We start from the raw sequence: 27,707 nt of genomic DNA, 5'->3' as shown, positions 1-27,707 counted from the left end.
CACTTTAATTTTCTGTGCTTAGGTTTCCTCATCTGTAAAATGGGGTTACAATATCTGTTCTTCCTCTTTCCCTTTTAGACTGTGAGGCCCATAGGGTCAAGAACTGAGTCCCAGTCCGATTATCTTATCGCTACTACTGTATTAAGCAGTGACTGACACATACGAAGCACCTAATGAATGCCAGTATACCACCAAATAAACCACCTAGTCCTCGTGTATTAGAAGATAAACATGTTACTTATTAACAATTTCATCTTCGCATTATTGATGGTGAAACTGCACGAAGTTATTCTGGTTCTCAAAGCTGCTCTTGGTAAAACCAGTAGCTTACACTGGGTAAACTGAGGCTTCTCTAGACTGTAAGCCCGAGGTGGGCAGGGAACATGTCTACCAACTCTGTTGTACTGTACTCTCCCAAGTGCTCGGTACCGTGCTTTGCACACATTAAGCGCTCAATACATACCATTGACTGATTGATTCCATCTCCGAGGTGAAATTCAAGGTTGGGATCAACAAAAAAATTCCAGGTCTGTTAGTCTGTTATAATACTTTACGGGTTTAAATTATGGAACCATCATGTCCTTTGTGTCACGCTAATAACCTAATTTGTAGCAGTGACAATTAAGTTCCCTGTAAAATGGTAAGAAACAGTAATGGTAGAGAAGCACAATGAGAGATTACAGCCAGCTTGAAATAACAGGGAACAAGATGCAGAGCCATGGGAACTGTAAACGGTGGAAGCCATGATGGCACCTACATTATTTAGAGCAGAAACTCAAATCCAGATTGGAAAACCCATGATTGTCTAAAGAATCCTGCAGTCCTTTCTACCCATTTGTTTGCCTGTGTCCTTAATGTTTAGCTGTTCTCTCCCTCACGTGTGAGCACCTGCAATGCAATTCAAAGGAACTGATTTTTGTATATAATAATTTGGACACGAACCGTGAAGAATCTATGACTACGGACAGGGTCGAGTTTTGAGAAAATCCCAAGTTATACTTTTAATAGTCTTTAAATACAATTCTTTGGCTTTCGATTACTGGGTCCTCATTTAACTGATTCCCACTTTTTTTTTTTCTAATCAAATCCGCTTCAATAAATAAATGCAACCAAGAAAAGGGAGGCAGCATGTTTATCAAGAACCGCAGACACTGTTTGACTCAAGGAAACAACAGTTGTTCCACAGTGTGGCCTAATGGATAGTGCACAGGGCTGGGAGTCAGAAGGACCTGGGATCTAATCTGCTCTGTTACCATGGTTCACTTAACTTCTCTGGCCCTCAGTTATCTCATCTGTAGAATGGGGATTAAGACGGTGGGCCCCATATGGGGCAAGCACTGTGTCCAACTGATTACCTTGTACCTACCCTAAACAGTGCCTGGCACATAGTAAGCACTTAAATACCTAAAAAAAAAATACTGCACAGTGAAGTTTATGTAGTTTCAATACCCTTATTCAAAGACGCTACTGCGGTTTGGGATGATAATTTACATTGCTTTATTTTGATTTATCCCATTATTTTTTTACACATCAAAAAGGCATTCACGCCCTTTATTTTGTGTATTAGGCATCGGTGCTTGCCCCTTAAACTGCTTTCATGTTTTAGCACTTCATTGCTCCCAATGTGGCTACCTCCTTCCCACTCCCAACAACTTACACTCATATACTGTGAGCCCTTTGAGGGAAGGGGTCTTTGACTAATTCCCGGATATACGCTCCTTCCCAGCATTTAGGCCAGTGTACAGTAAGCACTTAAATACTATTGCTATTAGAGGCGGAAAAATATAAAACCATTCTCATGTTTTGCCATTTTCAGTTGAAACAAAATCAAATGCTACCTTTTGTAAAAACCATTTCAAGACCTTTGTACTGCCCCATGAACTGAATTTCATTTTTGTTTGCTAAGATTTAGGATTTGCGTAGCCAAGTTAATGCCTAACCATTTTTACCCTGGAATGCAAGTTTGCGCAAAACTGGCCTGGTAGGGAGAAAACTTTATTTTTCCTGAAATATTTGCCAAAGATAACCAATCTCAAAAAGGGAACACTTTTGGTCAGGACAGTGGTATAAGGTTAAAGTAATTGGAATTATACTCAACAGCATCTGGGCTGATTTTGTTCAGTAAAACTCTGCAGTGGGAAGAAATGATCTTACATCCCCATCTGATCTTACTCCAGCTATCATATATGTTATAACAATGATAGTACATCAAGATTAAAGTGATTTGGCATCAAAACAATTCAGGAATACGGTAATGGATTTGGGAACTAATCTCCAGGAAATTTTATTCCCACATTCTGGGAATGTGCCACAAGGTGGCAGCAAGGGAACATCCTTTAATATTTTTTTCCCTTATTTTGTGACTTTCTAAATCATTAAAACCACTTTTAATCACCGCCCACTTTCATTCCATCGCATTTATTGAGCGCTTACTGTGTGCAGAGCACTGTACTAAGCGCTTGGGAAGTCCAAGTTGGCAACGTACAGAGAAGCAGCGTGGCTCAGTGCAAAGAGCACGGGCTTTGGAGTCAGAGGTCGTGGGTTCGTATCCCGGCTCCACCACGTGTCTGCTGTGTGACCTTGGGCAAGTCACTTAACTTCTCGGAGCCTCAGTTACCTCATCTGTAAAATGGGGGTGATAACTGCGGGCTCCACGCGGGACAACCTGATCACCTTGTATTCTCCCCAGTGCTTAGAACAGTGCTTTGCACATAGTAAGCGCTTAACAAATGCCATTATTATTATTATTATATAGAGACGGTCCCCACCCAACAGTGGGCTCACAGTCTAGAAGGGGGAGACAGAGAACAAAACAAAACGTATTAACAAAATAAAATGAATAGAATAAGTATGTACAAATAGAGTAATAAATACGATGTTTGTCTTCGGAAACAATCTGCTCTCTCCCTCCTCCCTGTTTTCCAACCCCACATCCCAGCAGTCTTTAGAAGCATCTCACTGTGCCTCATTTCTGTCTCTCCTTCCACTGACCTCTCGCTCACACGCTTCCCACCTTCCTGAAATTTCGACAAATTCTGCCCTTCTTCTCGGCCTTTCTGAGATCATATCTCAGGCATAACCCCTTTGTTATTATAATAATAATAACGATAATAATGGGGAAGCAGCGTGGCTCGGTGGAAAGAGCCCGGGCTTTGGAGTCCGAGGTCATGGGTTCAAATCCTGGCTCCGCCAATTGTCAGCTGTGTGACTGTGGGCAAGTCACTTCTCTGGGCCTCAGTTCCCTCATCTGCTAAATGGGGATTAAGACTGTGAGCGCCCCGTGGGACAACCTGATCACTTTGTAATCTCCCCAGCGCTTAGAACAGTGCCTTGTACATAGTAAGCGCTTAATAAATGCCATTATTATTATTATAAAAGTATTCCTTAAGCCCTGGGAGAGATACAAGATAATCAGATCGGGCATGGTCCCTGTTCCGCATGGGGCTCACGATCACAGTAGTAAGGGAAGCAGCATGGCCTACAGGAAAGAGGAGTCAGAGGATCTGACTTCTACTCCTGGCTTTGCCACTTATCATCATCATTAATCGTATTTATTGAGCGCTTACTGTGTGCAGAGCCCTGTACTAAGCGCTCAGGAAGTACAAATTGGCAACATATAGAGACAGTCCCTACCCAACAGTGGGTTCACAGTCTAAAAGGGGGAGACAGAGAACAAAACCAAACGTACTAACAAAATACAATAGAATAGATATGTGCAAGTAAAATAAATAGAGTAATAAATATGTACAAACATATATACATATATACAGGTGCTGTGGGGAAGGAGGTAAGATGCGGGGGATGGAGAGGGGGACGAGGGGGAGAGGAAGGAAGGGGCTGGTGGTCAGAGCTGGGTGTTAATCAGTCGTATTTACTGAGCGCTTACTGTGTGCAGAGCACTGTACTAAGCGCTTGGGAAGTACAAGTTGGCAACATATAGAGACGGTCCCTACCCGACAGTGGGCTCACAGTCTAGAAGCTCCACGCCAGTCCCTCACGCCCACTTATCTGTTTTGTGACCTCGGGCAAGTCTCATAACTTCTTTGGGCCTCAGTTATCCCATCTGTAAAATTAAGACTGTCAACACTATACGGGACAGGGACTCTGTCCAAACCAATTATCCTGTAACCACCCCAGTGCTTAGTACAGTGACTGGCACACAGTAATCGCTTAACAAGCTTGTTGTGGGTAAGGACTGTGTCCGGTGTACTGTTCCCTTCCAAACAGTAGAGTGCTCTGAGCTAAGCGCTCAATAAACACTATTGATGGACTAACAAATACCATTAATAAACAAACGAACAGGTATTTAATCCCCATTTTAGAGATGAGGAACTCAAGGCACAGAAAAAGTTAAGAAAATTGCAAAAGTTCACACAGTAGAACTGACTGTAGCCTCAAGAGATGAAAAGCGCTAAAATAAATTAAACCTAAAGTGAAAAAAAAATGAAGAGAACATTTACTTCCTCTGAATGCCTTTTTTTAAAAGTTTCAGCTCCTCTACTACTACATCTAAATGAAAGAAAGCAGGAAGATCCAAACCCCAAGCTCCCTGTGCCAGGAAACAGACTGAGAAAAAAAATTATCTGTTTAACACATTCATCTAAAAGATAGTAATGGTAATATTCTCAAGAATTTACTATGGTAAAAAAAAATACACAGTATTTGAATTTGACCAATTCAGCACAGACTTTGGAAAATAATGCACCCTCTACCTTTAAATATTCCCCCAGGAATTTCTTGGAAGTCCTTAGGTTTACCCTGGCTCTGAAATGAGCACACCACGATTTCAAAATGAAATATATACAGCACGTTAGCAGAATAGCCTAATGGATAGACCGTGGGCCTCGGAGTCAGAGGACCTGGGTTCTAATCCCAGCGTCACCACTTGTCTGCTACGTGACCTTGGGCAAGTCACTTCCCTTCTCTGTGCTTCAGTTACCTCACCTGCAAAATGGGGATTAACACTGTGAGCCCCATGTGAGACACGGACTGTAATCAACCTGATAAGCTTGTATTTACTCCAGTTTTTGGTGTACAGTGCCTGGCACAGAATAGGCACTTAAATACCAAAAAAAAAAACAAAAAACAAAAACATTACATGAAGTCCTGTCAATTCCTGGGTTATTCACTATTAGTTCTATACCTGCCTGATCATGCGTTTTGGTAAACCATTTCAACAACTGTTTCTGACATTCACTTGACTCTATTGCCTCACTCTTAATTATCATCTCTTTGCAACTCAAGCCTACTTTCCTCTCCATTAAATGATAAGCTGTTGGAGGGCAGGGACTCAGGGATTGCCTCTTTTGCATTTTTTCCAAAGCACCAGCTCCAAAGCAGATAGAAGGCATTCAAGAAAAACTGCTGAGGACAGAAAATGAAATAATTCAGTCAACTGCCTTTCCTTGATTAAAGGGGTTTTGAGTTGCTCTTCCTTTTATTATATACCTGAGTCGGAGTGCCAACAACCAAGCAGATGTACAAAACTCTAGAAACCAACACCCCAAGAAGGATCATCCCAAATGAAAGGTGTTTTTGTGTCTGTGAAGGCTTAGGTTATACCCTATTACAGTTTCTACTGTTCATGAAGTATTTAGGAATGTTACAGCATCTTTCTTTATCCTCCACAGTGTCCTTTCTGCCCCCTTCACCCCTCCAAGACTACACTCTCCAAGGCCACCAGTGACTGCCTTCTTACTAATTCAGATGTACTTGACTCTGTTCTAATCTTCCTCAACGCTTCAGCTGCTTTCAAGAGCGAAGGCCACTCTCTTGTCCTGGAAATAATAATGTTGTTACTCTGACCAAGATCTGTCTTTGGTCATTTTTTTGCAAAAGTGATATGGCAGCGCTTAGAACAGTGCTTTGCACAGAGTAAGCGCTTAACAAATGCCATTATTATTATTATTATCTTTGCAAAAATAAACCCCTCAAAAACCCTGCTCTCCCCTTATCCCATCAACATACCAAGGAGAAATCCCGCAGTGTTTTGGAGCTCCTGCATGAATAACCAGTTAGGCACAAAAGCAAATACCAATAGCTACGATCATTTCTTGAATACAGTACTCTTCCTGCATTAGTAAAAAGGATACCACTCCTCCTCCACCCTTCCTCTCTCCCAGACCATCATCTTCAACTGCTCATTCTCTGACGGCTCCATCCCCCTGCCTTCAAATACACCAACTCTCCCGGAAGAAAAAAATCCTCCTCTGGACCCTACTACAGCATCCAACTATCATCCTGTAGCTTGTTTAAACTCCTCAATGGGTTATATATACTGCCATCTCCACTTCATCTCCTCTGTCTTCTTTCTTTATCCTCCACAATGTCCTTTCTGCCCACTTCACCCCTCCGAGACTACACTCTCCAAGGCCACCAGTGACTGCCTTCTTATTAATTCAGATGTACTTGACTCTGTTCTAATCTTCCTCAACGCTTCAGCTGCTTTCAAGAGCGAAGGCCACTCTCTTGTCCTGGAAATAATAATGGTGGCATTTGTTAAGCGCTTACTATGTGCAAAGCACTGTTCTAAGTGCTGGGGAGGCTGCAAGGTTGTCCCACGTGTGGCTCACAGTCTTAATCCCCATTTTACAGTTTTAAAATGATTACTCTGCCCCGCACATGTCCTGCTCAGGTGGTCCTGCTGTTTTCTAGCTCCAGTCTATCTAACCTACCATGGGTGTGCAGAGGATAGCTGTGTGTTTCTGGCGTGCGCGTGTGTGGTTTATTTTCTTGTCCCTTTGTTTTCACAATAAAGTGGAAAAGACCCTCGCATGGGGGGAATCAGGTGAGAGGATGTAGTTGGATGTAGAACGTAAGCACAGGTTCTGCTGGCAGCAGAACTTTTCTTTCCTCTCTTAACCACTGATGTCTCGGCAATGGTCCCCAAATGGCAGGTGGGCAGAAAAGTTGTGCTACTGTATCTTCAGGGCCAAAGCGTACAGGTTTGCAAAAGACTCCCTCTCGAAGACACTCACGACTGCAACCTCATCGTTGGTGGTGTCATCTTCAAGCCACAACTCGTGAGGGCTGCGGTGGCTCAGAGGGAAAGCAACAGCCTTGAAAGGCTGGAGGCCTGGGTTCTAATCCCTTCCCCGGTATGAGAGTTTAAAAAAAAAAAATTGTAAATACCTAGGAGGGTCTAGAATAGATTACCTAAGAGTGCTGAGAGAAAATTTTCTCCCCCTTTTCGACTGTGAGCCCACTGTTGGGTAGGGACTGTCTCTATATGTTGCCAATTTGTACTTCCCAAGCGCTTAGTACAGTGCTCTGCACACAGTAAGCGCTCAATAAATACGATTGATGATGATTAAGGGTTTTGGCTAGGATCTTCTTCTCAATCTATGATTTTTAAGGCTGGGCAGCAGGGGGGGTGTGAAGGAGGGAGGGGAGAGTCAAGAAGAAATCACCCAATTAACACTGTTAGTTCCCAAACGCTATCAGAAAATTGGTACATCAAGTGTGTACAAACAAAACCCTTAGAATAAAGCTGTGTGGCCTCGTGGAAAGAGCATGGGTCTGGAGTCAATTAATCAATCAATAATATTTACTGAGTGCTCACTCGGTGGGAGACGTCAGTAGTTAGATATTACAATTGTGGTAATTATTCATTATTTTTATTGACTGTGTTAAGCGCTATGTGCTAAGCACAAGTTTGCAAAAGACTCCCTCTCGAAGACACTCACACCTGCAACCTCATTGTTGGTGGTGTCATCTTCAAGCCACAACTCAGGGGATTAAGGGTTTTGGCTAGGATCTTCTTCTCAATCTATGATTTTTAAGGCTGGGCAGCAGCGGGGTGTGAAGGAGGGAGGGGAGAGTCAAGAAGAAATCACCCAATTAACACTGTTAGTTCCCAAACGCTATCAGAAAATTGGTACATCAAGTGTGTACAAACAAAACCCTTCAAATAAAGCTGTGTGGCCTCGTGGAAAGAGCATGGGTCTGGAGTCAATTAATCAATCAATAATATTTACTGAGTGCTCACTCAGTGGGAGACTTCAGTAGTTAGATATCACAATTGCGGTAATTATTCATTATTTTTATTGAATGTGTTAAGCGCTATGTGCCAAGCACTGTTCCAAACACTGGGGCGGATACAAGTTAAGTTGGACACAGTCCCTGTCCCAAATGGGGCTCACACTCTTATCCCCATTTTACAGATGAGGCACAAGAAGCACGGGGAAGTTAAGTGACTTGCCCAAGGTCACAAAGCAGACATGTGGCAGAGCCAGGATTAGAACCCAGGTCCTTCTGATTCCCAAGCCTGTTCTCTTTTCACTAAACCACGACACAATCTGGTTCTAATCTCGGCCCAGCCACTTGCCTGCAAATCACTTAAGTTCTCCGTGCCTCAGTTACCTCATCTGAAAAATAGGGATGAAATATTTTTTCTCCCTACCTCAGACAATGAGCCTCATGTGGGACAGGGACTATATCTGATCTGATTGTCTTGTACCTACCCCAGTGCTTAGTACAGTGCTTGGCACATAAGAGATGATTAATAAATACATTATTATTATTTTTATTTTCATTTCAGAAATCCCCGAGGTCATCACCGTACTTACAGCAGCCTTAAATGATGGAAAGAAACATTATCCTGCTCCAGCCAAGGTCCCTTATCAAACTTCAGGTACAAGTAATCCTCCAACACCTAAAAATGCAAATTACAACTTAACTGCAATTGGTATGTCAATCCAAGTAGGACTGACTCAATTTTAATGGCCCGGCACATCTTGAAAAGTCAAGTCATAATCATCCCGGTGTTAAATGAACACAGACTATCTCTTCTCTTTAAGAGTACGACAGAAGATAGTAACAATTTTACTAGTGATCTGGTTTTAGGATGATGTATGCTCATATTCTCGGTCGTTTTCTTCATAATAAGCTTGCCCTTTTAAAAGCAAAAGTGAATCAGAGTGGTATTTGTAAGTGCTTCCTAAGGGTCAAACACTGTTCTAAGCACTGGGGTAGATACAGTTTCATTAGGTTGGGCATATTTAGAAGTAGTCAGTGAGAACTTGCAATAGCTCAGATGAAATCCAAAATATCAAAGGAGAACCAAAATGTTCTCAGCACTGGGGTAGATACAGTTTCATTAGGTTGGGCATATTTAGAAGAAGTCAGTGAGAACTTGCAGTAGCTCAGACGAAATCCAAAATATCAAAGGAGAACCAAAATGTTCTCAGCACTGGGGTAGATACAGTTTCATTAGGTTGGACATATTTAGAAGTCAGTGAGAACTTGCAGTAGCTCAGACGAAATCCAAAATATCAAAGGAGAACCAAAAAAACCCAAACCCCACCCTCACCCCCCCAAAAAAAACAAACCAAAACAAAAAAAGCTTTAGTTTCTAACCAAACATAAGGATTCAATAAATCACTTCAATAAAGTTGTGTATCTTTCTGGCACAGATTGTTTTAGCCAGCTAACTTTACCTTTTCCACGTTTTGTGCTTCTTTTGGAGTGTACTGCAAAACCTCACATTTCTCACTGTAAGGGAACAAAATGATGCACAAAAGGCAAGTCAAATTTCAAAGCAAACAGTTTTTACTTCTTCAAAATTCTTGGCTAGTAGAAATGAAAGGGCAGGGATGGAACCACCTGAAAGACGACATGCCCCAGAGGTAGGCTATAGATAGGTAAATCCTTATTTAGAGCATTTGCTATGAAATATGATTTTTGTGCCTGCTTCTGTGAGTCAGGAGGTTGCAATAAGGAGGGTGAGGCAGACAGGGAGGGGAGGAATGGGACCTGACTCTCCCCACTGTATGTTCCACTAAAAATAATAATAATAATGATGGTATTTGTTAAGCCTTCCGTCCAACTTTCAACTACCCAAATAACTCCTGGTTTCAATTAATGTGAATAATCTATATTCCACTGTAGTTCCAATCAGGAAAATAGCCAATTAAAATGTTCTCTTGGCACTTTTCTATACAAAAAGTCTTTATGGAGGTGATATTTTTAATCGCAATACATCCTCAATCCATCAGTCATATTTATTGAGCGCTTTCTGTGTGCACTGTACTAAGTGCTTGGATGAGTAATAATAATAATAATAACGATGGCATTTGTTAAGTGCTTATTATGTGCCAAGGACTGTTGGGGGGGAGTACAAGGTGATCAGGTTGTCCCATGTGGGGCTCACAATCTTCATCCCCATTTTACAGATGAGGGAACTGAGGCTCAGAGAAGTTAAGTGACTTGACCAAGGTCACACAGCAGACGTGTGGCAGAGCCGGAATTCGAACCCAGGACCTCTGACTCCCAAGCCAGAGCTCTTTCCACTGGGCCAAGCTGTTTCTCTATAACAGAGTTGGCAGTCACAGTCTCTGCCCACCAGGAGCTTCCACGGACGCATTCAGATCAGATGTTAATTTTCATGGCTACAGTACAGACTTTTAACTGTCAACCGACATACTTTTATGTCAAGGAAGTACACAGACCAATTCCAAATCTTTTAATTGGCCAAATTGGTTTGAACCCCTCAGGCCAAGGACTTAAAATCAATTAGGCCAAATGGAGGAGAAACCGGGTTGCACTTTGAAATTCAAAATACAGCTGCTATTTCATGACATGCTTTGACGTGGACTGGAAATGAGGTTAGTGATCATCTGAAAACAGAAGTCTGCTTGGATGCAGAATAATAAGTGTTTGAAAAAGCAATTTGTCCCCTTGTCCCTCTGTGCATATGCTCAATTCGTACACCATCAGAACTCCTCAAGTTTTTTTTTTAACATGGGGTTTTACAAGAATACACCCACATATTATGGGGGAATTGGTTGTACTGGGAGTTTTCCCAGCTCAACTCCTCAAGTCCACAAAACGCATCAGCCCCACAACACTGGTAAGTGTGGAAAAGGTCTGAGGAAAAAAAAAAAAAATTCACGTGCAGATACTTTTTTTAATCTACCTAAAAATCTATCTAAATTTGCATTACCTGCATTTTTATTCATACACAGATCAGTTACCCACACTGACACCGATCAAGTAACATCTACTCAACCGATTTATTTTGCTAACCTCATCTCTGGGAGGAAAGTTTTCTTATAGGCATTTTCAATGTCCTGGAGATATGCAGGAGACACCTTCATTTCATGTGGCTAAAGCAGAAGACAAAAAAAAAAGCAAGTCGTGAAACGTGGACACTAGCTTAGCTTTCTTGAACATGCCTGAACAAAAATAAAAACTGGCATAGAAGAAAAATGAAACACACTTAGAAAAATAAACGTTCACCCTTTCCCCAATGGAGTCACTATATGGTTTGTTTTTTTTTCTTTCTGTGCTCAATAAGCTAATGATCTCGGAGAGCAGTGGAAGACAGAGGGATGGCATAACGTGCACTAGTCAATTTACCTCCTCCCTCCTTCCATTTTCTACTGAGGTTTATCTCTCTCTCTCTCTTTCTCTCCCTCCTCCACCTCCCAGATTTGAGGGTGGATTTTTGAAAGCAAGGATGAGTCAATTCTAGTTAAGGTTGGCTCCTAAATTAAATCCCTTCCCAATGTTCCTGACGTTTTTATGGCAACCATTTAGGACAGCCTCAACATTTTCCTTTTTTTTTTTTTTTTTAAAAACAAGGAAAATAGCTGCACAAAAGCCTTTTGGCTACCACTTCACCGCTTGAGTTTTTCAGGGACTTTCCTACTGATTTGAACACATGAACTTAATGCAAAACTCTATTCTTGCCCTAAGACTTGTTCTCCTACTATACCAGATAAATGAAAGGCCCAGTTACTGTTCAGCTGCAAATATTACAACGGAGAAGCAGCGTGGCCTCATGGAAAGAGCCCGGTCCTGGGAGTCAGAGGACCTGAGTTCTAATCCAGCTCCGCCACATGTCTGCTGTGTGACCTTGGGCAAATCATTTAAATTCTCTGTGCTTCAGTTACCTCACCTGTAAAATGGGGATTGAATCTGTGAGCCCCATGCAGGATATGGACTGCATCCAACCTACCTTAGTGCTTAGTACCGTGTCTGGCACATAGTAAGTACTTAAATACTACATTAAAAAAAAAGAAACTATAAAAGCAGAAAGTAGAACAATCCTTCCCTAGCTGCAGCTGTGAAACCAGGAAAATGATCAAGAACCTGAAATGCTTCTTAAGAGTTCTTGGGCCCATGCTACACACCCCTCCGCCCCACCCAAGTGTTTGCAAAGGCACCCAAAACCCAGATTTTGTCTCTCATATAACTACTTATTTCAGTAGCTGGCTTAAAGTGAAGGGATTTCTAAGAGGCACGCATCGTTGCAACAGAGGACAAAAGGAAAATGCATAATAAATCTGTCTGGGAAAGGAGAATTACATTTCCCTTTTCTTGAATCCTTTTCAGTACTTCTGGAACAGGTATGTCAATATAAATGGCCACATGGGGAGGCAAATATTCACAGATGGTGATGCGCTTGACTTCGTTGTAATGTTCCACACCTATAAGTGACGAAAAAAAGCACTGTGAATGGAAAAAAGTGGCAATTTGATCTCCGCACATCCTGAAATATTTTTTTTCTGTTCCTGAAATATTTTTTTTTCTGTTCCAGATGCAATGACAAGGAAAAAAACTGTTTGAAATTGTAAAAAAATAACGAGGCACCCAAGGATCACAACTGCCCACGACACAAATTCCCACCGCTTGGTATTCTTCAACTGACATTTTTGATCAAACCCATGAAAATGGCATGAAAAGTGGCATCATTTTTGAACTAAAAAAAAACTATGGAAAATTTAAGTAATTTTAAATGAGGAAGTTATAAAAAATAGTAAAATACAAATTGTTGACAACACTAAATATGCTCTTCCATTTAAATATAAAAAACATTTTTACTCAGGAATAAACTATATTTTCTTTGAAATAATTTATATCAACTGAAGAGTACTGCTGGTTTCAGTTGTTTGTTTTTTTTTCTAAGAATAAAGCAAACTTTCAATCTTTATTGTCTGAGCCATTCAACACCACAATCCAGGAACTGCCCCAGGTAAGTTTCTGGAAGGCATTTGTGCTGTGGCGCTGTCAGAAATAATGAAATAACAAGGGCCAAGTCCAAAAAGTTCCCAATCGAAAAGACTCCATCAGGTTTAAGTAAAAATTGCAATTAAGGGTCTTTTTGCTGTTGGGTGGTCTGATGACTTTAAAGATAAATTTATATACTCAGAAAGCCATCCTTCATGACTCTTAGGAACTGGCCCATTATGGGCAGATAATATATTGTTGGGTTATACTCGCCTAAGCAGTTAGCAAGTGCTCCATCAATACCACTGATTGATTGATGGATTGATCAATGCCGCTGTGCCCACGTGGAAATAATAATAATAATAATAATAATAAAAATAAAGATGGTACACGTTAAGCGATTCCAAGCGCTAAGTGCTTGGTCCAGGAGCCGTTGGGGGGAAAACACCAGGTTCTTGAACTAACTCCATCACTGGTCTGCTGAGTGATGCTGTGAAAAATCACTTCACCTCCTCTCTGTGCCAAAGTTTCCTCATCTCTAAGACTAAAATAAAATCCCTGCTCTCCCATGTGGACAAAGAAAGTATCTGAAGGTGGGTTAACTTGGATCTACTCTAGAACAGCTTAGAAAAGACCGAAGGACGACAGTAACAACTTACACTGTTTTCGGATGTATCCTTGATTGAACATCGCTTCCAAGAACACAAAGTCACTGAAGATGGACCGTTCCAAGACAACACCTTGTCCTGCGGTTAAAAACAGGTCATCCGAACTGAAACTCATCGAATACACCCACCACAGCAATACACCCCGGTTGTGACTGAATGCGTGTCTTCGCTTCGTATCTTGGATAGACTGCAGCGATAAGCTTAGGGAGCGTTCTTTTGACCGTGTCACTTTTGACCACGTTCTTGTGACCTATGTCACAACTTCTCTGGGCCTCAGTTTCCTCAAATGAAGCCAGCCCCATAAGGGACAAGGACTGTGTCCATTGTGCTTATCTTTGTATCTACCCTAATGCTCAGCACATTGCTTGGCACACAGTAAGTGCTTAATAAATGCCATCATCATCGTGACTGTTGCTTCTAAACTGTCAATTTGAGGGCCGTTATTAATCACTTTGTTGTAAGTACCAACAGACACATACGTCTAACACTACAGAATACTGCTGAAATATTATAATGCCTTTCACTGTTTGAGCAACAATTCAGCCAAGATTGCCGGGGAAGGGGCCAAACTTTACAGGTTGCAGCCCCAAGGTAAATGTACTGCTGATGGCCCAAAGAAACGCAACCCACAGGATGAGAAGGATTAGCAAGACTGAGAGGAGGGAGGGGGTGAAAACCAGAAGGAAGGAAATACGGATTAACCACGGGAAACTGGGAAAAGAATTGGATGGCAGTGACAAGAGAAGAGGCGTGGCAGAGAAGGGTGAGGACAGAGAAAGCTGAGAAAAAGGCCAGTGAGTTAACAGGAACAATAGGCCGTAAAGGGAAAGAGAAGGATCAAAGCAGGGCAGAGAAGACAAGATACAGAGGGAAGAACGAGGGAGCATTGAAACGATAATGACGAGAGGAAAGAATGGAGCAGAAATGAATATTTCAGCATATCAGGCTGTCTTTGTTTAAAAGGGCTATAGAATTCCACTCCCTAGAGATTCAGCCCCTGGTTCCTTGTAGTAATAATGGGAAAAATGCAATATTCACATTTCCTTTATTGCCCCTCTCCATCATCTTCCTGCCTGTCAGGCAAATTGAGGTGTCAAAAGTAAGCTAACCTACCCCTCCTCCATTCTCTCCCTATTAATTTTCCATTTCCTCCTTATATGGGTGTTTTCCTATTGCTCCCAAGTGCCACCGGTTTCTTTGAGATGCTCTCCCACCAGAGCGAAACCTCCGTGGAGTTTGGCAATGTTTCTCAACGGCTCAGCACTAAACCAACTAAACCAAACAAAAGCAAGTAAGCGCTTAGTACAGTGCTCTGCACACAGTAAGCGCTTAATACGATCGATTGATTGATTCGGTGAACGTGCCGCAAAAGCAACTACTTTTTGGAAACGACACTTTCCCATTTCATCGCTGCTGAAATAACGGGCCCCTTCTTTTTTCCCCCTGAAGCCATCCCTCCCCATATTCTCCCCCACTTAGACTATACCACGAGAGACGCACGAAGTTACGGAATCTGAGTTTCCGCGGCAGGAGGAAATGCACCGGGAACGCGGAGGCGGATGAAAAAAGACGAGCATTCATACTGAACCTGTGCTCAGCAGGTGTTCGAGCGCGTCGGCGTACTGCAAGAGGCGACTGGTGTACAGCCAGGACTGCAGGCGGTACGAGTTTCCATCAGCACTTCTGGGATCATCGTAAAACACCTCCAAACTGCTGCTGGCACCGTAATCTAGATTTCTTATCGTTCCGTCTCCTAAACTTTTGTCTAAGTAATAGATGTCTGCTTCCGGAAAGTACCTCAGACCTGGGGACGGAAATCACCGTGGTAAAGACGCTGATGCCGTGAGGTCGATTCTGCATTTTGAACACATCTGGCTATTTCCTGAAAACCTCGCTCCCGGAGTCAGTTTGCCAGTTTTACTCCAGGGAACCTGTTTACTACAAGGGGCTGCTAAACGTTTCGCAGCAGGTTACGCCCCCCCTTCCTTGGGGAGCTCTGATAATCCGTTTAAACCCGCTGCATGCCTTGGATGGCTGAAGAGCAGCTGGAAGTGATGGGTTTGGAATTCATTCCATGGCTGGGATCTCCCCACAGCTACACATCCCATCGCTTTCGACATAATGTCGTCTCTCCGGGACCAGACACCTTGAGGAAAGCAGCGGTCTCCCCGTCCTCCGCCCAAGCTCCTGCGGCTCTCCGCTCCACCTGGAACAGCTCGGCCCCGGTGATCGATGGGGTGGGTGGGTTGAAATAGCAGGGAGACGATAAATGATCGGAGAAAATACATAATTGAGGCTTGAAGGTAGGACTGGGGGGGAGTGGGAGTGAAGGGGGGAAAGGAATATGCAGGGGGCGAGGGAGGGACGAAGGAAGGGAGGAGGCTGAGGGGACAGAGAACCACGCAATCCCAAATTAAATGACCAATTTTCTCGGATTTGTGGGAGATTTCACGTTTAACAGAAAAAAAAAATCCAACTCAGAGGTCCCGGTTTGACAGGAAACACTCCCGAATTTGAATTATTGGAAACTTCAATCCTATGATACCTGAATTCCCCTTGAAAGACGGCAACTCTGAGTCCTAGTCTATCTAGGTCGGCGTTAACGGATACTCTGCTAGAAACTGGACGGGGATGATCGTTCTTCTTAAAAAGAAAACTGGTTCATACCTAACTTCTCTGCCAGTCCTTTGGCAAGCTTGCTTTTCCCAGAGCATAAATTGCCGTCCACGGTAATGACTTTGCTCTTCTCTGTCAACCTCTTGGTGGTCCTTTCTCCGAGGATATAATCCCAAAAGGTGTATAGCTTCTGGCGCTGCGCACTCGTGTGTATTCCCACCTGAAATACGATGCAACACAGCAACACTATAATTTCAAATTTTTCAGCTGCAAATCTTCAACTAACAAACCTGCTTAAGGCTAATAATGCGGCACTCTAGAAGCGCAGGAAACAGCACAGGCTTGGGAGTGAGAAGAACTGGGTTCTAATCCTGGGCCTGCCACTTGTTTGCTGTGACACCCTGAGCAAGTCGCTCAACTTCCCTGTGCCTCAGTTCCTCATCTGCGAAATGGGGATTAAATACCTGTTCTTCCTCCTACTTAAAAAGAGTGTGAGGGGACCTGATTATGTTGAATCTACCCCAGCGCTTCGCACATAGTAAACGCTTAACAAATTCCACGGTTCACTATTATTATGCGTGTGACATGAATGGCTTTTTATTTAACCCAACAGCCTGGAAGTTACAAAAACAAAGCTGTCACCGTCATGTCGGGTAATTAAATCTGAAAATAAAATACAAGCCGCGTGTGTTTATTTTGTTAGTATGTTTGGTTTTGTTCTCTGTCTCCCCCTTTTAGACTGTGAGCCCACTGTTGGGTAGGGACTGTCTCTCTATGTTGCCAACTTGTAGTTCCCAAGCGCTTAGTACAGTGCTCTGCACACAGTAAGCGCTCAATAAATACGATTGATTGATTGTACCAAACGCTTGGGATTAATGATGTGTCTACAGCTATAATTCTATTTATTCTGACGGTATTGACACGTGTCTGCTTGTTTTGTTGTCTGTCTCCCCATTCCCCAAACATGTATATATGTTTGTACCTATTTATTACTCTATTTATTTATTTATTTTACCTGTACATCTCTATTCTATTTTATTTTGTTAGTATGCTTGGTTTTGTTGTCTGTCTCCTCCTTTTAGACTGTGAGCCCGCTGCTGGGTAGGGACTGTCTCTATATGTTACCAACTTGTACTTCCCAAGCGCTTAGTACAGTGCTCTGCACACAGTAAGCGCTCAATAAATACGATTGATTGATTGATTCTTGACAGGGAGACCGTTGTTGGGTAGGGACCGTCTCTATATGGCGCTGACTTGTACTTCCCAAACGCTTAGGCCAGTGCTCTGCACACAGTAAAGGCTCAATAAATACGACTGAATGAATGAATGAATGAATGAATAAAGGAATGTGCATAGTCCTGTGCTCTGCACACAGTAAGCGCTCCACAAATACGATTGAATGAGTGAATGAAAGCGCTTATTACAGCGCTCTGCACACAGTAAAGGCTCCACAAATACAACTGAATGAATGAATGAAAGCACTTATTACAGTGCTCGGCACACAATAAGCGGTCCACAAATACGACTGAATGAATGAATGAATGAAAGCGCTTATTACAGCGCGCTGCACACAGTAAACGCTCCACAAATACGATTGAATGAATGAATGAAAGCGCTTATTACAGCGCTCTGCCCACAGTAAACGCTCCACAAATGATTGAATGAATGAAAGCGCTTACTACCGTGCTCTGCACAGAGTAAATGCTCCACACGTATGATTGAATGAATGAACGAAAGCACTTATTACAGCGCTCTGCCCACAGTAAACGCTCCACAAATACAACTGAATGAATGAACGAAAGCGCTTATTACAGCGCTCTGCACACAGTAAATGCTCCACAAATACTATTGAATAAATGAATGAACGCGCTTATTACAGTGCTCTGCACACAATAAACGGTCCACAAGTACGACTGAATGAATGAATGCGCTTAGTCCAGCGCTCTGCACAGTCAGTGCTCCATAAATACGATTGAATGAATGAATGAAAGCGAGTATTGTAGCGCTCCACAATTACGACTGAATGAATGAAAGCGCTTATTACAGTGCTCTGCACGCAGTAAATGCTCCACAAATACGATTGAATGAATGAATGAAAGCACTTATTACAGTGCTCTGCACACAGTAAATGCTCCACAAATACGATTGACTGAATGAATGAAAGCGCTTATTACAGCGCTCTGCACAAAGTAAACGCTCTACACATACGATTGAATGAATGAATGCGCTTATTACAGCGCTCTCCACACAGTAAACGCTCCACAAATACGACTGAATGAATGTGCTTATTACAGCGCTCTGCACACAGTAAACGCTCCACAAATACAACTGATTGAATGAATGAATGAAAGCGCTTATTAGAGTGCTCTCCACACAGTAAATGCTCCACAAATACGACCGAATGAATGAAAGCGCGTATTACAGTGCTCTGCACACAGTAAACGCTCCACAAATACGACTGAATGAAGGTGCTTATTACAGTGCTCTGCACACAGTAAACGCTCCACAAATACGATTGAATGAATGAAGGCGCTTAGTCCAGCGCTCTGCACACAGTCAGTGCTCTATAAAGACGACTGAATGAATGAATGAATGAAAGTGCATATTACAGCGCTCTGCACACAGTAAAGGCTCCACAAAGATGAATGAATGAAGGGGCTCAGTCCAGCGCTGTGCACATAGTCAGCATTCCGTGAAGACGGTTGAATGAATGAATGAAAGCGCTTATCACAGCGCTCTCCACACAGTAAACGCTCCACAAATACGACTGAATGAATGAATGAAGGCGCTTAATACAGCGCTCTCCACACAGTAAACGCTCCACAGAGATGGCTGAATGAATGAATGAAGGCACTTAGTCCAGCGCTCTGCTCACAGTCAGCGCTCCATAAAGACGGTTGAATGAATGAATGAAAGCGCTTATTACAGTGCTCTGCAGAGTAAACGCTCTACACATACGATTGAATGAATGAATGCGCTTATTACAGTGCTCTCCACACCGTAAACGCTCCACAAATACGACTGAATGAATGAATGAAGGTGCCTATTACAGCGCTCTGCCCACAGTAAACGCTCCACAAATACGATTGACTGAATGAATGAAAGCGCTTATTACAGTGCTCTGTACAGAGTAAACGCTCTACACATACGATTGAATGAGTGAAAGCGCTTATTACAGCGCTCTGCACACAGTAAATGCTCCACAAATACAACTGATTGAATGAATGAATGAAAGCGCTTATTACAGTGCTCTCCACACAGTAAACGCTCCACAAATACAACTGATTGAATGAATGAATGAATGAAAGCGCTTATTACAGTGCTCTCCACACAGTAAACGCTCCACAAATACGACTGAATGAATGAATGAATGTAGGCGCTTATTACAGTGCTCTCCACACAGTAAACGCTCCACAAATATGACTGAATGAATGAATGCGCTTAGCCCAGCGCTGTGCACATAGCCAGCGCTCCATAAAGACGGCTGAATGAATGAATGAAAGCGCTTATTACAGCGCTCTCCACACAGTAAACGCTCCACAAATACGACTGAATGAATGAATGAATGAAGGCGCTTATTACAGTGCTCTCCACACAGTAAACGCTCCACAAATACGACTGAATGAATGAATAAAAGCGCTTATTACAACGCTCTGCACACAGTAAAGTCTCCACAAAAACGATTGAATGAATGAATGAATGAAGGGGCTTAGTCCAGCGCTGTGCACAGAGTCAGCGCTCCATAAAGACGGCTGAATGAATGAATGAAAGCGCTTATTACAGTGCTCTCCCCACAGTAAACGCTCCACAAATACGACTGAATGAATGAATAAAAGCACTTATTACAGCGCTCTGCACACAGTAAAGGCTCCACAAAGATGAGTGAAGGCGCTTAGCCCAGCGCTGTGCACATAGCCAGTGCTCCATAAAGACGGTTGAATGAATGAAAGCGCTTATTACAGCGCTCTCCACACAGGAAACGCTCCACAAATACGACTGAATGAATGAATAAAAGCGCTTATTACAACGCTCTGCACACAGTAAAGGCTCCACAAAAACGATTGAATGAATGAATGAATGAATGAAGGGGCTTAGTCCAGCGCTGTGCACAGAGTCAGCGCTCCATAAAGACGGCTGAATGAAGGAATGAAAGCGCTTATTACAGCGCTCTCCACACAGTAAACGCTCCACAAATACGACTGAATGAATGAATAAAGGCGCTTATTACAGCGCTCTGCACACAGTAAAGGCTCCACAAAGACGATTGAATGAATGAAGGCGCTTATTACAGCGCTCTGCCCACGGTAAAGGCTCCACAAAGACGATTGAATGAATGAATAAAGGCGCTTATTACAGCACTCTGCCCACGGTAAAGGCTCCACAAAGACGATTGAATGAATGAATAAAGGCGCTTATTACAGCGCTCTGCCCACGGTAAAGGCTCCAAAAAGACGACTGAATGAATGAAGGCGCTTATTACAGCACTCTGCCCACGGTAAAGGCTCCACAAAGACGACTGAATGAATGAATAAAGGCGCTTATTACAGCGCTCTGCCCACAGTAAAGGCTGCAAAAGACTATTGAATGAACGAATAAAGGCGCTTATTACAGTGCTCTGCCCACGGTAAAGGCTCCACAAAGGCGACTGAATGAATGAATGAATGAAGGCGCTTAGTCCAGCGCTGTGCCCACGGTCAGCGCTCCATAAAGACGGTTGAATGAATGAACAAAAGCGCTTATTACAGCGCTCTGCCCACAGTAAATGCTCCACAAATACGACTGACTGAATAAATGAGAGCGCTTATTACAGTCTCTGCACAGAGTAAGCGCTCTACACGTACGATTGAATGAGTGAATGAAAGCGCTTATCACAGCGCTCTCCACACAGTAAACGCTCCACAAATACGAGTGAACGGATGAATGAATGCGCTTATTACAGCGCTCTCCACACAATAAATGGTTCACAACTATGACTGAATGAATGAATGAAAGCGCTTATTACAGCGCTCTGCACACAGGAAACGCTCCACAAAGACGACTGAATGAATGAGTGAAAGCGTTTATTACCGTGCTCTCCACACAGGCAACGCTCCACAAGTACGACTGAATGAGTGAATGAAGGCGCTTATTACAGTGCTCTGCACACAGGAAACGCTCCACAAATATGACTGAATGAATGAATGAAGGCGCTTATTACAGTGCCCTGCACACAGTAAAGGCTCCACAAGGACGATTGAATGAGTGAATGAATGAAGGCGCTTAGTCCACCACTGTGCACATAGGCAGCGCTCCATAAAGACGGCTGAATGAATGAATGAAGGCGCTTATTACAGCGCTCTGCCCACCATAAAGGCTCCACAAAGACGACTGAATGAATGAATGAATGAAAGCGCTTATTACAGCGCTCTGCACACAGTAGACGCTCCACAAATACGACTGAATGAATGAATGCACTTATTACAGCGCTCTGCACAGAGTAGACGCTCTGCAAATACGACTGAATGAATGAAGGCGCTTATTACAGCGCTCTGCCCACAGGAAACGCTCCACAAAGACGACTGAATGAATGAATGAAGGGGCTTGGTCCAGCGCTCTGCACAGGGTCAGAGCTCCATAAAGACGGTTGAATGAACGAATGAAAGCGCTTATTACAGCGCTCTGCACACAGTAAACGCTCCACAAAGACGACTGAATGAGTGAATGAAGGCGCTTATTACAGCGCTCTGCCCACAGTAAAGGCTCCACAAATACGACTGATTGAATGAATGAAGGCGCTTACTACAGCGCTCTCCACACAGTAAACGCTCCACAAAGACGACTGAATGAATGAAGGCGCTTATTACAGTGCTCTGCCCACAGTAAAGGCTCCACAAGGACGATTGAATGAGTGAATGAATGAAGGCGCTTAGTCCACCGCTGTGCACATAGGCAGCATTCCATAAAGACGGCTGAATGAATGAATGAATAAAGGCGCTTATTACAGCGCTCTGCCCACGGTAAAGGCTCCACAAAGACGACTGAATGAATGAATGAATGAAGGCGCTTAGTCCAGCGCTCTGCACACGGTAAATGCTCCACAAAGACGATTGAATGAATGAATGAAGGCGCTTATCACAGCGCTCTCCACACAGTAAAGGCTCCACAAATACGACTGAATGAGTGAAAGCACTTATTACAGTGCTCTCCCCACACAGGAAACGCTCCACAAAGATGACTGAATGAATGAACAAAGGCGCTTATTACAGCGCTCTGCCCACAGTAAAGGCTCCACAAAGACGACTGAAGGAATGAATGAATAAAGGCGCTTATTACAGCGCTCTGCCCACCGTAAAGGCTCCACAAAGACGACTGAATGAATGGATGAATAAAGGCGCTCATTACAGCGCTCTGCCCACCGTAAAGGACCCACAAAGACGACTGACTGAATGAATGAATAAAGGCGCTTATTACAGCGCTCTGCCCACCGTAAAGGCTCCACAAAGACGACTGAAGGAATGAATGAATAAAGGCGCTCATTACAGCGCTCTGCCCACAGTAAAGGCTCCACAAAGACGACTGACTGAATGAATGAATAAAGGCGCTTATTACAGCGCTCTGCCCACGGTAAAGGCTCCACAAAGACGACTGACTGAATGAATGAAGGCGCTCATTACAGCGCTCTGCCCACGGTAAAGGCTCCACAAAGACGACTGAATGAATGAATGAATCAAGGCGCTTATTACAGTGCTCTGCCCACGGTAAAGGCTCCACAAAGACGACTGACTGAATGAATGAATAAAGGCGCTCATTACAGCGCTCTGCCCACCGTAGTCTCCACAAAGACGACTGAATGAATGAATAAATAAAGGCGCTCATTACAGCGCTCTGCCCACCGTAAAGGACCCACAAAGACGACTGAATGAATGAATGAAGGCGCTTATTACAGCGCTCTGCCCACCGTAAAGGCTCCACAAAGACGACTGAATGAATGAATGAAGGCGCTTATTACAGCGCTCTCCACACAGTAAAGGCTCCACAAAGACGATTGAATGAATGAATGAATAAAGGCGCTCATTACAGCGCTCTGCCCACCGTAAAGGCTCCACAAAGACGACTGAAGGAATGAATGAATAAAGGCGCTCATTACAGCGCTCTGCCCACCGTAAAGGCTCCACAAAGACGACTGACAATGAATGAAGGCGCTCATTACAGCGCTCTGCCCACCGTACAGGCTCCACAAAGACGACTGAATGAATGAATGAATAAAGGCGCTCATTACAGCGCTCTGCCCACCGTAAAGGACCCACAAAGACGACTGAATGAATGAATGAATAAAGGCGCTTATTACAGCGCTGTGCCCACGGTAAAGGCTCCACAAAGACGATTGAATGAATGAATGAAGGCGCTTATTACAGCGCTCTCCACACGGTAAAGGCTCCACAAAGACGATTGAGTGAAAGCGCTTATTACAGTGCTCTCCCCACACAGGAAACGCTCCACAAAGACGACTGAATGAATGAATGAATAAAGGCGCTCATTACAGCACTCTGCCCACCGTAAAGGCTCCACAAAGACGACTGAATGAATGAATGAATAAAGGCGCTTATTACAGCGCTCTGCCCACGGTAAAGGCTCCACAAAGACGACTGAAGGAATGAATGAATAAAGGCGCTTATTACAGCGCTCTGCCCACGGTAAAGGCTCCACAAAGACGACTGAAGGAATGAATGAATAAAGGCGCTTATTACAGCGCTCTGCCCACGGTAAAGACTCCACAAAGACGACTGAAGGAATGAATGAATAAAGGCGCTTATTACAGCGCTCTGCCCACCGTAAAGGCTCCACAAAGACGATTGAATGAATGAATGAAGGCGCTTATCACAGCGCTCTCCACACAGTAAAGGCTCCACAAATACGACTGAATGAGTGAAAGCGCTTATTACAGTGCTCTCCCCACACAGGAAACGCTACACAAAGACGACTGAATGAATGAATGAATAAAGGCGCTCATTACAGCGCTCTGCCCACCGTAAAGGCTCCACAAAGACGACTGAATGAATGAATGAATAAAGGCGCTCATTACAGCGCTCTGCCCACCGTAAAGGCTCCACAAAGACGACTGACTGAATGAATGAATAAAGGCGCTCACTACAGCGCTCTGCCCACCGTAAAGGCTCCACAAAGACGACTGAATGAATGAATGAATAAAGGCGCTCATTACAGAGCTCTGCCCACGGTAAAGGCTCCACAAAGACGACTGACTGAATGAATGAAGGCGCTCATTACAGCGCTCTGCCCACCGTAAAGGCTCCACAAAGACGACTGGATGAATGAATGAATAAAGGCGCTCATTACAGCGCTCTGCCCGCCGTAAAGGCTCCACAAAGACGACTGACTGAATGAATGAAGGCGCTCATTACAGCGCTCTGCCCACCGTAAAGGCTCCACAAAGACGACTGACTGAATGAATGAATGAAAGCGCTTATCACAGCGCCCTGCCCACAGGAGACGCTCCACAAATACGACTGAATGACCGACTGACTGGCTGAATGAATAAAGGAAGGGTTGTCTGTCTGTCTGAATGAATGAATGAATGAGTGAGTGCCCGTGACCCCGTGACCTCTAGCCTGGGCGGACGCTGGTCTCACCGCTCTGCGGGCTCCGGCCGAGGCGACGCCCCGCGCCGACGGGCTCAGCCTCAGGATCGCCGCGGCCATCGCGGACCGGACCGAACCGGACCAGACCGGACCGAACCGGATCGGGCCGGGGCTGCGGAGGTCGCTCCGCTCCGGCCGTCGAGGACGCGGCGCGATGACGTCCCGGCGGCCCCCGCGGCGCGGCGTGATGACGCCCGAGCGCCCCCCGCGGCGCGGAGTGATGACGTTTAGGCCGCCCCCGCGGCGCGGCGTGATGACGTTTCAGACCGCCCGTGCGGCGGCGCCGTGATGGCGTTAGATCTGCGCCGCGATCTGATGACGTCAGGTCTGCGGCGCGGCGTGATGACGCCACGTGGCCGTCGCCGTGACGACGGGCGGGCCGGCTGAGGCGGCCTGGAAGTGTCGCGGATAGGAATGATCACCACGTCATTTATCTAGTCTATAGAACATTATATTATCATATAGTAATATACATATATAGAACTATATATAGATGACAATATATATGTTGCCGATATAGGCGTTGTTTTATATATATATATATATGAAACAAGCGCTTAGTCCAGTGCTCTGCACATAGTAAGCGCTCAATAAATACGATTGATGATATATATAGTTTTATATATGAAACCATATATGTAGTTTTTTTACGTTATATATATGAAACTATATATAGTTTTAAATATATATATGAAAATATATATATGTTGCCAACTTGTCCTTCCCAAACGCTGAATCCAGTGCTCTGCACACAGTAAGCGCTCAATAAATACGATTGAGTGAATGAATGAATATATTAGTATATATTTATATCATTATATTATACATTCTTCTGAGTATATACAGATGTAAGTTAAATCGATATATAATTGTTTATATAATTAATACATAACACTATTTATTTTACTTGTACCTATCTATTCTATTCATTTTATTTTCTGTTACTATGTTTGGTTTTGTTCTCTGTCTTCCCCTTTTAGACTGTGAGCCCACTGTTGGGTAGGGACCGTCTCTATGTGTTGCCAACTTGTACTTCCCAAGTGCTTAGTACAGTGCTCTGTACACAGTAAGCGCTCAATAAATACGATTGAATGAATGAATGAATGAATCACCCTATCTCCCTCCTACCCTTCCTTTCCAAACTCCTACAACGAGTCATCTACACTCACTGCCTCAAATTCCTGAACTCCAACTCTCTCCTCGACCCCCTCCAATCTGGCTTCCGTCCCCTACACTCCACTGAAACTGCCCTCTCAAAGGTCACCAATGACCTCCTGCTTGACAAATCCAACGGCTCCTACTCTATCCTAATCCTCCTCGACCTCTCAGCTGCCTTCGACACTGTGGACCACCCTCTTCTCCTCAATACACTATCCAACCTTGGCTTCACAGACTCTGTCTTCTCCTGGTTCTCCTTTTATCTCTCCGGCCGTTCATTCTCAGTCTCTTGTGCAGGCTCCTCCTCCCCCTCCCATCCCCTTACTGTAGGGGTTCCTCAAGGGTCAGTGCTTGGTCCCCTTCTGTTCTCGATCTACACTCACTCCCTTGGTGAACTCATTCGCTCCCACGGCTTCAACTGTCATCTCTACGCTGACGACACCCAAATCTACATCTCTGCCCCTGCTCTCTCTCCCTCCCTCCAGGCTCGCGTCTCCTCCTGCCTTCAGGACATCTCCATCTGGATGTCCGCCCGCCACCTAAAACTCAACATGTCCAAGACTGAACTCCTTGTCTTCCCTCCCAAACCCTGCCCTCTCTCTGACTTTCCCATCATTGTTGACGGCACTACCATTCTTCCCGTCTCACAAGCCCGCAGCCTTGGTGTCATCCTCGACTTCGCTCTCTCATTCACCCCACACATCCAATCCATCACCAAAACCTGCTGGTCTCACCCCCACAACATCGCCAAGATCCACCCTTTCCTCTCCATCCAAACCATTACCCTGCTGGTTCAATCTCTCATCCTATCCCGACTGGACTACTGCATCAGCCTCCTCTCCGATCTCCCATCCTCCTGTCTCTCCCCACTTCAGTCTATTCTTCACTCTGCTGCCTGGATTATCTTTGTACAGAAACACTCTGGGCATATCACTCCCCTTCTCTAAAATCTCCAGTGGTTCCCTGTCAACCTACGAATCAAGCAAAAACTCCTCACCCTGGGCTTCAAGGCTGTCCATCCCCTCGCCCCCTCCTACCTCACCTCCCTTCTCTCCTTCTCCAGCCCAGCCTGCACCCTCTGCTCCGCTGATGCTAACCTCCTCACCCTACCTCATTCTCGCCTGTCCCGCCGTCGACGCCCAGCCCACGTCCTTCCCCTGGCCTGGAATGTCCTCCCTCTGCCCATCCACCAAGCTAGCTCTCTTCCTCCCTTCAAAGCCCTACTGAAAGCTCACCTCCTCCAGGAGGCCTTCCCAGACTGAGCCCCCTTTTTCCTCTCCTCCTCCCCCTCTCCCCATCACCCCCCTCCCTCTGCCCTACCCCCCTCCCCTCCCCACAATATTTGTGCATATTTGTTACTCTATTCATTTTACTTGTATATATTTACTACTCTATTTTATTAATGATGGGCATATAGCTCTAATTCTATTTATTCTGACAGTTTGGACACCTGTCTGCTTGTTTTGTTGTCTGTCTCCCCCTTCTAGACTGTGAGCCCGTTGTTGGGTAGGGTCCGACTCTATATGTTGCCGATTTGTACTTCCCAAGCGCTTAGTACAGTGCTCTGCACATAGTAAGTGCTCAAGAAGTACGATTGAACAAGGAGAGCCTAAATTAGATGCTGCTTTCAAGGGCCTGCTGTTTGTAATTCTTTGCGTCACTGGAGACTGCTCTTTTA

General features: G+C 44.3%; 1 protein-coding gene across 1 annotated transcript in view; it reads right to left on the bottom strand.

Moving 5' to 3' along the window:
• Positions 1-24,999, bottom strand: part of NDUFA10 (NADH:ubiquinone oxidoreductase subunit A10) — a 71,054-nt gene extending 46,055 nt beyond the window's left edge. Inside the window, exons 1-8 of the mRNA XM_038748995.1 lie at positions 24,863-24,999; positions 16,287-16,455; positions 15,208-15,423; positions 13,611-13,697; positions 12,310-12,431; positions 11,026-11,105; positions 9,438-9,492; positions 8,568-8,653 (exon numbers count right to left, since the gene is read on the bottom strand). Coding sequence (XP_038604923.1) covers positions 8,568-8,653; positions 9,438-9,492; positions 11,026-11,105; positions 12,310-12,431; positions 13,611-13,697; positions 15,208-15,423; positions 16,287-16,455; positions 24,863-24,931 — 884 coding nt within the window. The 5' untranslated portion in view covers positions 24,932-24,999. The remainder of the gene's footprint in view (positions 1-8,567; positions 8,654-9,437; positions 9,493-11,025; positions 11,106-12,309; positions 12,432-13,610; positions 13,698-15,207; positions 15,424-16,286; positions 16,456-24,862) is intronic.
• Between the last annotated feature and the right edge of the window lie 2,708 nt (positions 25,000-27,707).

The sequence above is a fragment of the Tachyglossus aculeatus genome, chromosome 7, assembly GCF_015852505.1.
Source record: "Tachyglossus aculeatus isolate mTacAcu1 chromosome 7, mTacAcu1.pri, whole genome shotgun sequence".
Taxonomy (NCBI): Eukaryota; Metazoa; Chordata; class Mammalia; order Monotremata; family Tachyglossidae; genus Tachyglossus; species Tachyglossus aculeatus.
This window is presented reverse-complemented; position numbering and strand designations above follow the sequence as displayed.